Source organism: Sebastes umbrosus, chromosome 17 (assembly GCF_015220745.1).
Source record: "Sebastes umbrosus isolate fSebUmb1 chromosome 17, fSebUmb1.pri, whole genome shotgun sequence".
In the NCBI taxonomy this organism is placed as follows: domain Eukaryota; kingdom Metazoa; phylum Chordata; class Actinopteri; order Perciformes; family Sebastidae; genus Sebastes; species Sebastes umbrosus.
The window spans coordinates 12432162-12442992 of record NC_051285.1 but is presented as its reverse complement, the minus strand read 5'-3'; the positions used below and the strand labels follow the sequence as shown (position 1 = coordinate 12442992).

At 41.1% G+C, this 10831-nt stretch overlaps 1 protein-coding gene across 1 annotated transcript; it reads right to left on the bottom strand.

Annotated features, from left to right (window-relative positions):
- Window positions 1-787: 787 nt before the first annotated feature.
- Window positions 788-9950, bottom strand: cct6a (chaperonin containing TCP1, subunit 6A (zeta 1)). Its single transcript, XM_037748914.1, has 13 exons — window positions 9706-9950; window positions 8579-8642; window positions 7301-7435; window positions 7004-7177; window positions 5679-5782; window positions 5293-5563; window positions 4606-4688; window positions 3544-3640; window positions 3301-3448; window positions 2259-2392; window positions 1973-2075; window positions 1279-1351; window positions 788-1168 (listed from the first exon to the last, which is right to left on the bottom strand). Exons 1-13 carry the CDS (start codon window positions 9840-9842, stop codon window positions 1096-1098), a joined length of 1596 nt encoding a protein of 531 aa, XP_037604842.1. The 5' UTR covers window positions 9843-9950; the 3' UTR covers window positions 788-1095.
- Window positions 9951-10831: the final 881 nt, after the last annotated feature.

Below are 10831 nucleotides of genomic sequence, written 5' to 3'. Positions count from 1 at the left end.
GCACAGGGTGTGGGAACTGGCTCTTAAATGATAGTTGAGATGATGATTTCAGTTTCCTTAATTGTTTGCTATTGTAGAGGCATTTGTTCATTATTATTATTAAGGAGGCATTTCATTTTTATATTATGTGGATGGGAACTGGTTCTCAGTCTTCTGCCTTATCAACTGAAGTCTGGGGGAATCAGTACCGCCACACTTAAAATGTGAATTAAACATGCATTGACTTACTGCAGTCTCTAGGAACGTTTTTACAGTTTATGGCCATGAGTTTGTGTACATTAGATGTTATGTGAAGTGGTCGGAGAAATATTCCATACCTGTTATTAAGTAGGTTAAGGATTTTTATTTCTGATGTATTCATGTGCGAGAAGCAATTTATTGTAACTGGTTGAGTTTGACTAGCTTATACTGTATACTGTTGGGCAGTCCTATTTCTAACAGTCCATATTTTATGAGCTTTTAAGTTTTGTGTGTTTAAATTTATCTTTGAATTAAATACAGCTTGTATTTTACTGGTGTTCAACATACAATATTTGTCATCTAGAAAATAAGCAGAAGTAGCAGAAAATGGAAATGCACAAGTTCAAGGACCAAACACTTTTAAAAGTTATATTCCACCACTGTTTATGTGTTACTGTTTAATAGCTTAGTCCAGATGTGATCTATTACATTCATGTACTCTCAGTAGAAAAAGGATATTTTTGAGGTTGAGTACCCAGTTCCTCTCTCTGGAGTCAACAATCATATTTTATGAATCCAATTACTGCCAAAGAAAAACAACCAAATCTTTCAAGAGCCAAGAAAATGTTTAATGGGTAGAAACAGAATTGGGTTGCAGAGGTCAGTGCTTTTAACAAAATCTCATAAATAAACCAATCGGAGGGAGATATTGACAAATCCATGAAAAAAAACCCATGACTAGCATTAACAATGGTTTCTGACAGACGCTGTGATGGATGCCTCGGGGTTTACAGCGGGCTGTCCATCAGACTGGGGTGCTTCAGAGTTCCTAGAGCGGGAACACGTTGACTGGACCGTCACGTAAACAACTATCCCTGTGAGCATGATAACGGCTGCGGCTTCTTCAGTTGTCCTTTAACCTTTGAGAGAAGACATTCCAGCTCGCATGATCTCATCCACCAACAAGATGTTGCTGGCGATGACCGTGCTGTAGAGGGAATAAAGAACCACACGAAAGATTGATGAGGAGACGATGCAGAAAAGGAGAATTTCAAATATTCAATTGATCTTGTAGAGTTTAGAAATGTGTAATCTCACCATGAATGGAGAAGCTGTTTCTTTACGCTGTAATTATCCCAAACGCCTTCATCTCCTGCCACCATGGGTTCCCCTAAACAACAACAGGATTTAAGTAAAAAAACATCCAACTGGGTATTTGGGGGTAGGGGTGGACGACTTATCGAATATACTCGATGTATTTTTTTATAGACATTAGACTCGCTTTTGCATTTCGCTTCTCCCACGGCTCTCTCCCTCACAGACACTATCCTGGGGCAAGTGTGTGTGGCGTATGAGCATGGATGTGCGTATGGGGCGTGTGTTTTTGTATTTGTAGAGAAGCAGGGAACAGGAAAAAGGCCTGAGACAGCGGAATAAGTGAAGCGCCAAAGCGAGTTTATATGTGTTGAGATTGGAAAATGTGATGGAAGATGCCAGCCTCCACTTAAATTAAAAAACGGTCAAACTAGCCCCCATGTTGTTTTTGCGGTATGTGTATATACTAGGCATTACAGTAAGAGCATGTAAGACCTGGCTTCAAAATAAAAGCGTACAAGAACTGACTTCAAAATAAAAGTGATCTTACTCTATTAGGGGGCTAAATAAGGAATACACTATGACTCAAACAGTAAAGAAAAACAAAAAACAAATCAAGATATTGTGATGTATTGCGGAGGTCTTGAAATATATTGCGTTACACAATCTTCTATTAGCGGTGTGCTGAGGTTCTAACCTGTGTTGAGGTCCACTCCAACTAGCTGACCACACTCTTTGTACTCCGTCTGCAGCTTCAGCAGGGTCTCCTGCGGGTCGTAGCCAGAGTTCTGGGCCAGAACCTACAAACGCAGATGTAAAATTGAAACCAACAGAGTTTGACACAGTATGCTAATGCTATGCTGACAGATAACAAATCCCGTTTCACCATTTTTTCCTGTCTAATGTGTAACTTTGGTAGTAGGACCAGATATATTATCAATAGCATAATGCAAAAAACAGGGGAGAAATTACAAATCCTTTACCTTGGGGATGACTAGGAGAGCGTCTGCAAACGCTTGGACTCCCAGCTGGGCTCTGCCTTTCACGTTGGGCTTGTGTTTCACCAGAGCGTCGGCCACAGCCACCTCGAACGCACCTGCGCCGGACACGACACAACCTGAAGAGACGAAGAGGAAAAGAAGATACTAAGAAAACACTAGTGTGATTGCTCTGGCTTGACAAGGCAGGAACAGTGCGTTTAAAACAAGTGGGGAGTTTGTTCTGATCAGCTAATACATGTAGGAGAGACTGAAACGCTCCTAATGCAGAGGTAAAAGACCAGAGTCACTGTAGCACAGACGTCAGAGGCCAGGGAGAGCCATGGTAGCATCCCTGGGTGTTCGCTGTGCAAATGCTGTATTTTACAAAAGAAGAAAGAGCAAATAAACTGACCACTATTTCAGTTGTTCATTTTATAAAAATCAAGATAAGTAGAATAAAGAGAAATGACTGGAGCTAGTGTCCACTAAATGAGTTTAGGGAACCTCATAAACGCTGTAATGAATTTGGTTGAGTGGATCCAAAGACCTTTGACATATGGTTTATATATTAGGGGTGTAAATCACAAGTTTCATCACGATACAATATCATGTTGAGTCTTTTGATAACAATACGATATTTTCTGATATCACAAAGTCTGCCACAATACGACTGAATTTGATTCAATTCAGGGGCCTGAGATGGATATGATATGTCTATTTAATATTCATATCAACTCACAAAGAGCAACTAAAATATGATCGGACAATTTTATTACTGAGGTATTAAAGACATTTAAATGAAAAACACTCTATCCTTTTGATAAAAAGAATAAATATAAAGTGGGAATTTCAAAATAAAGGCAATATGTATCGATATTTTCTCTTTGAATCGATTGATGTATCATTCCCCCCTATCATCTATAGAACATCTGGATAACTGAAAGGGCTTTACAGTTGCTTTAGACAGAAAAAAAACACAAGTTTGTCGCAAAAAAAATAGATTTCCATAAAACAAAGTCAAATTTTAAGTTCCTTAGCGTCTTACCATCTTCTATGGCGTTCTTGACTGCCCGCAAACCATCCCTTACGGCGTCTTTGATCTGTGTGAGGGTGTGTTTGTTGGGTCCCTTTACCAGCAGGGTGACTGAGCGAGGATTCCCACACTTCTCGATGAACGTGAACTTCTCCTCTCCCTGCAAACAGGATTGGGGGCGATTAAGAACTCTGCCGCAACATCTTAAGACCGAAAATAAATAAAATAAAAGAATACGCCCAGATAAATACTCACCAATGTGTGTTCAAAAACCAACCCAGCGTATCCCAAGCACTCAGGTGTGAGGTCATCGATTGAATTCATGGCAATGCCACCACAAGCGAGAGTGAGTCTGCCGAGGGGAAAAACACACTGCATGTATAACTCTGTGATGTGATTTATGATGGAAAATTACACCGGTTTGCTTTTGTGTCAACTGGTTAAATCAGCATTTGTCATTATGACACGTTCTGAAAAATTAAAAAGTAGCTGACATCAGCAACCTTTGCAGGTGGCGTCAAGGCGCTGAATCCAATTTGCTGAGTCAAGTGCGACACCTAGTGATACAATTCGGTACACCAGTCCGGTGTTGTGGCTTAATATCCAAACAGTTTGAACACATTTACACCGACCCCACCCTTTACTGCATCTCTGCCTCTTCTACAATGGATTTCTCAACGTTTGTTTGTTAAACAGCAGTAAAAATGTTAGTTTAAATAATAAAACGATTAAGATCGAGAGACTGAAACTAAACATTTACACTTTGATTTTCACAAATTAAGGAAAGAAATGTTTAATGGGCCCAGCTGGGTAGAGATGTCACATCTCAGAATATAGGAAAAGCAACTGGCCGGCATAACAGGCCATGGCCCGACACATTTTAGCATCTCTCTGATAATAACAAATAAGATATAGAAACAAATGACACATTGTACTGATCATAATAAAGCACAGTGTACTCTGGTCCCACATTATTGGGCACTCCCTTGTGGCTGAGCAACGTACGATGAATGTTAATGAAACAGGAGTGCTGTGATGCGTTCATGGTGCTCTCTGATAACGGTCTCAATAATGGAGGTAATAAGAAGTGCTGACTGTTTGGTTACCATCAGTATGTCTCATCGCGGTTTATAGAAAAGCCATTACAACAGCACACCTCTAGCTAACTTATGGACCTCTTAGTTCCTAATAAGCTGGTGTTGTGTGATGTTTATTTTACATTAATACGTTTCATTATTTTTTTTTTTTTTTACATTTTACACATTTCCATTGCACAGAAAAGGTCACATATATTTTTAAAATGTGTAAGTGTCTTACCTCTCCATATTCCTCCTCTTTGCCCTGCGCAGGGCTACAATGCCCTCCTTGGCAAGGGCATCCAGGGAGAACGGGTCGATACCCTACACAATACAGAGAAAACATGAAACGTCCATTTATAACCAGCAATTCAAGAAATAATTCACTGTGTATTTATGAGATATTAAGTTTATTCTGATCCGTTGAATACATGTAGGGAGGAAGGGACTCTCCTAATGCAGAGGTACAGATCAGATTTACTGTGGCACAGATTCAAGAGACCAGGGGGAGCTACGTTAGCATCCTGGGGTGTTCTCTGTGCAATTAATAGGATTGATTTATTTACACATGTTGAGAATCATTGAGTACTAAGTGTTCATGTAGAAATAAAAAAGTTTTAAATCCTATGTGTATTGCAGCTATTAAAACCAACCCAATATTGTAATTTGAGCCAAATTAACTTGATAAGATGACCTCAGTTCATTGGTATGACTCCATCTACACATTATGTAGGTGTGACAACTGACTAAACATCTACCATCCATTGAAGTTATTCAGGGAACCCTGAATGCTGAACTATAAATAGATTGTACTCCTTTAAAAAAACAAAAAACAGCTGTACATGAGCTACTATATGAGACAAAGAACTACAGTGTAAGTGCCCTGCAGTTAAAATACCAATACTGCACGAATCCTCTTCAAGCATACCTTCTGGTTAATGACGACGAAGCCCTTCTCCCCATTGGGACAGACTTTGTTCTTGAAGGTGATGATCTTCTGCACACGATCCTCAATGAACTTCCTCTCTGCAGCCACAAGCTTCTCCCTCTCCTCGGCGCTCTTGTAGAAGAAGCCGGAGTTGACCTCCGTCTTTTCATACTCCAAAGAGATGTTGCAGGTCAGCACGTAGGCATCCTCCACCCTCTTCTTCATGTCTGGGTGTCGGGCACCGTGGTCCAACACCAAACCTCTGATCAGCCTGAGAAAGAAAGAAAAGCAACATCCTTTAAATGTCTGGGGCCCTGATACACCACTATTGGTTAAAGGGATGAGTTGCTGCTTGTTCCGAGTCTTCCGTGTTTATTAAAACTCACTGTGTATCGCAGTCGGTCTTGTGCTTCATCTCCATGATTTCCACCATGTACAGGTCGATGGGCTCATTAGGTTTAGAGATGGCTAGCACAGCATCTACTACAGCCTGCAGAAAAACATACCACATCAACCAATGAAAAATGATGACAGGACATAATAATCAGCTCACTGCCATAGATAGGGGTTATCTGACTCACAGAGTAAAGACATCACGTAGAGGGACATTTCGGTCATTGTTGTGAAATAATGTCCGACAAGGCGATGCGGACCCTGATGGGAAGCATCGCCCTGAAGGGGATTATTTCACAACAATGACCTGCTCGCTGTACATTATCACGCTTATTACATGGCTACTTAAGAAATCAATAATTTGACACAAAAACCTTCTGACATCAGAACTCAGCCATAGCAACGGTCTATTATCAAAATAAACAAAGCCATAGAACGCTGTGATTGTCCAATCAAAATTGAGTATTCAACAAAGTCGTGTAATAAAAACTAATAAACTAGTCTACTAAGGTTGCTTTCAGACATAACCCATTTAGTTTGGTTAAAACTAACTCAGTTCAAACAAACCAACCACAGGATTTTAGAATAGCAGACGTGATTTTAGCATGATTTCAAAAGCTTAACTACTAAGATCCATCGGCCGATCGTGAAATCTGTTCAGGACGTGATCTTTTGATCTGTATAAGGCCATGGAAATAAGCACATCGGCGCGGGTATTTTCCCTGATTAATAGGTCAAAAACTGTTAAAACTGCTGTGCTTGAATCCGACTCTTTGTCAGTTCATTGACTCCACTAGAAAGTGTGCGACAGCGATCCCACGGCAGGCCTAATAAGCCCCGAATCATTACTGTAGATTCAGATTCATGTGTGCGTCTGTGCGCTCACCGACATTCGCACCAGTCATTTGGGAGCGTGCAAAGGGGCTTTTGTACAGTCCTGTCTCTACCTGTTGTTTATTATACCATGCAGTCAATTTGCAGTCCAATAATACTAATACTGTAATGCTTATAATCACTTATTTTGTCATGAGCTTTGTGACACCAAATATAAATACTCTATATATACACATCATAAGCATTAAAGTGCTGTCAACAGGAAACGGACCAGAATAAAATGCAACAATGTATGATTCCTCCCCCCCCCCCCCCCCCCCCCCCCCCCCCCCCCCCCCCCCCCCCCCCCCGATACCGGACTAAATGAACCTAACTAGTATCAAAAAGTAACAATAACCAAGGAAACGATCATTGTTTGGTGCTGTAGGGTGAAATGCTGACCCTCAGCTCTGTGTACACTGAGCTCCATGGCCTCATGTCTCACCTCGGTGAGCAGGTCTGCCAGCTCTGCGTAGACCTTGGTCCTGAGGGAGGTGCGTGCTACATTGATGAGGGTCTCTCTGTCCATTTCCCGAGTCACCTTCAGCTCCTCCAGAACAGCCAGGGCTTTCTCTTTCGCCGCCTCGAAGCCCTCAGCGATGATTCTTGGGTGAAGACCCTGCAGCACAAAAATCAAAGGAGTTTTATCACCAGTTCCAAATAACATGAATTCTGAAGAGATTCACAAACAAGACAGGCCAGTGACTGTAGAGCTTTTAAATAACAAGCCTTTCATTTTTACCTCGGACACATAGAGGTCAGCCTGCTTCAGCAGTTCACCGATGATGAGGACATTCGAGGTGGTTCCGTCTCCCGTGATGTCATCCTGCGCTGTGGCAACCTTCGCGATGAGTGATGCTGTTGGATGCTGAATTTGCTGCACAGCGCAAAATAAAAAGAAACCGGTCATGCAAAAACCCCTTCACAGTTAATAAAAAGACAACAGGACTGCAAGGCTGATTTAGTGCTGATAACTTTTGTTTCATCAATAGGCTATATCCTATAATACATACAATTAAGTAGCAAAATTATACTTTTGATACCTCACTCTGACTAGGGATGTCACAAGAACCGATACTTCGGTACCAACTCGGTACCAAAATTCTAAAAATGTGGCGGTACTTGTTTTCTTCGGTACCAAAGGTACCGAACGATACCTGTAATGGTCATTTGGTACCGGAGCGGAGGTACTGGAGATGCAATTCTTCCGGATCTAACGGGGGCAGTATACGCTTACAAGTGTTCTCATCTGCCGCGAAATGAAGGAAGAAGAAGAACGCCGTAACAGCACGGAAAAAAACAACAACACGAGACGTGAAAGATGGCAGCTGCTGCAGCGCTACCTCCGCCTCAACTCGTTGAGAAAACAAATAGCAAGAGTCGGGTATGGAAGTACTTTGCGTTCGAGGCGGATTTACAAGGAGTAATAATAGATTCGCAAAAAAACAGTGTGTGGTGCAGTAACGGTGCCGTCGTACTTTACTTTCCAAAGGAGCAAAACACCTCAAAGACAGACGTCCAGACAATATTGTTTGTTTTAAATACTTGAAAGCTAGATGCTACTGTTCTGATTTGCAATGTTAATAGACGATTCTTTTTATTTATTACTTAAAGGCTACATGCCTCTGTTTTTTGTAATGTTCAAATGTTTTAATAAAAGGAGTGCGTGTTGAATTACATGGGATTTATTGTTTTTTTTAACCGTGGTACCGAATTGGTATCGAGAATCGTGTAAATTCACTGGTATTGGTATCGACTACTAGATTTCTGGTACCGTGACATCCCTAACTCTGACATATATAAACATGTTTTTTTCATTTAGCAAAAAAGGACAAATTCCTCAAATAATAAATTCCCTCTCAAAAAAAGCAGCAAACAAGAACTTTGCTTAATTTATACAAAATTCAAGATAAAGGCAAAATAGTGTTTTTCAGCACATAAAGGAGGGGTGTGGTCACTCCAGCAATAAAGAAGGAAGGAAGCACAATAAAATGAGAAGACAGTTGGACAGCTTCCTCACCATCTCGTGTAACAGGACGTTTCCATCTTTGGTCAGCTTGATGTCTCCTGCTCCAGACACCAGCCTGCGGATCCAAACACAGACAGGGAAGGGTTAATGTTAACTGAACCAGAGCTGAAACACACAGCCGGTTTATACACATGTTGGTCAACAGAAGTTAGTCCAGAGAAGTCGTTAATTCGCTCCTTAATCCAACTAGTTAACGACAAAAAGTTACGTTAACGGACACGTTATGATTCAGAGTCCTAACCGAGATTCATTCTGACAATTTTAGCCATAAATATAATTAGATAACCGGCTGATGCTCGCATGAGCTTAATGTCAGAAGTGTAGCCTGGTTTAGAAAGCATCATGCTCAAAAGTTTGTCATCTGGGAAATTTATGGACTTATTGTCATGGACAATAACAAAGATGACTTTCTGGTGAATAACATTCTCATTCTTAGAAAATGTTATTTGCACAAATCCCAGTATATGAGAGTGAAACCTATAGGTTTAATGTGTTTCATTCTGAGTTTCTTTCTGACATAAAAGCCCTTAAAGTCATGAAAAACAAAAAATGCATTGAAACTTCTTAGTATAATAGAATAATATGAATTACAGGTATACAGCCCCATAGGCTTAATTTAATTTATCATTATTTACATGTATAATTTTACATACTTTATCTGTTCTTGTTCTTTTACTCTAATGCAATGATCTATGAGCCATGTTGTTTGTAAAATTGAATTTGTTCAATTAAAAAAAAAAGAAAAAGCATCATACTAATGTTAACATGCTGACATTAGTATGATAGCATCAGCCGCTTATCTAATTATACTAGGGTTAAAATGGTCATGTTAGCATAAGCCTGCTAATGGTAGCTCGTGGCTGTCGTGACGATGACTGGGCAGGGCAGCGTGCGCCGGGAAAATACTGCAGCCGGTTGAGGCCTAAACTAACCAACATGTTAAGCTCACACCGTGCAGCAGAGGGTGACAACATTAGTACACAGGGTGATGCTTAACAATGTCCACATGAATTCACCAGCAGAATGACTACAGTGCTGATGTTACATGCGTACAGCTACTTAGCTTAAGTTAGCTTAGCACGCATGCTGCACAAAGGGGCTCCTCCGTCGGTACTCACATCTTCATGGTCCCCTTCGGTCCCAGGTTACTCTTCAGCACGTCCTGAAGTCCCCGGGCGGCGCTGATGTTCACCGCCAGAGCCGCCTGGGCCCGGGCCACCTCTGCTTTTGGGTTCAGAGCTTTCACGGCAGACATGGCGAAGCAGCTCAGCCGGCGATGTAAAGAGTAAAAAGTACCGCTGGTAGGAGAGTCCGGATACTCTCGAAAGGAGAGACGGCTTCCAGAAGGCTCCAACACGTGTTCTGGTGTTGCCTTTACGTGACCAGTCTAGGCTCGGATATTACGGTTTTTCACATTTAACTGCACAAAATAAATCCTGAGTGATCCGGATTAAAAGTGAATGATGGGAGACCAGCTCCCCCCAGAGAATTGATTTCAAAATACTCCTGCTGGTTTACAAATCACTAAATGGTTTAGGGCGTAAATACATGTCTGATCTTCAGCACTTGTGCGTAGAGTTATAGATATATTATAGTTGCCATGTGCAGAAATAATAGAAAAATCACAACTGAGTTTCTGTCTGTCTCAAAACTTCAAGGTCAAAATGCAATGAATACTTGTTTTGATAAGTGGATGACCCAGTGTGTTGCTGGGGGCAGGTGTGTGTCCTAAACCAAGCTGTGATATTAACATGTTTACAACTGAAAATGCTGCACAGTAACGTTATAAACTGTAGATAAAATGCTGACAGCTTTGAAAGCTCTGTGTCAAGTAATAGTTGTGTTTATACGTCAGCTGGCACACTGTCAGAGGAGGATTGCTTGATAAGACAGTAACCATTGCATTGAGTGCTTGTTCTCTCAAGAAAGTGGATCATATCAGTCCAGTTCTGAGGTCTCTACACTGGCTCCCTGTCTCTCAGAGAATTGATTTCAAAATACTGCTGCTGGTTTACAAAGCTTCTAAATGGTTTAGGGCCAAAATACATTTCTGATCATCTGCTATGTTATGAACCATCCAGACCTCTCAGGTCATCTGGATCAGGTGTGCTTAGTGTCCCCAGAGTCAGAACTAAACATGCAGAAGCAGCTCCCAGAAATCTGCAGGACCAACTCCAACTCTGAGTTCTTTTAAATCAAAGCTTAAAACTTTCCTGTTTGGTGCTGCCTTTTATTAAACCAGAT

Bases quoted from the DNA above. Each gene is read 5' to 3' on its own strand.
- cct6a (XM_037748914.1), bottom strand. From the start codon at position 9,842: ATGTCTGCCGTGAAAGCTCTGAACCCAAAAGCAGAGGTGGCCCGGGCC. The intron at 5,783-7,003 runs GTGAGACATGAG...GTTTTTCTGCAG, and splicing joins TGGCAGACCTGCTCACCGAG to GCTGTAGTAGATGCTGTGCT. The intron at 1,169-1,278 runs GTGAGATTACAC...TTCCCTCTACAG, and splicing joins AAACAGCTTCTCCATTCATG to CACGGTCATCGCCAGCAACA.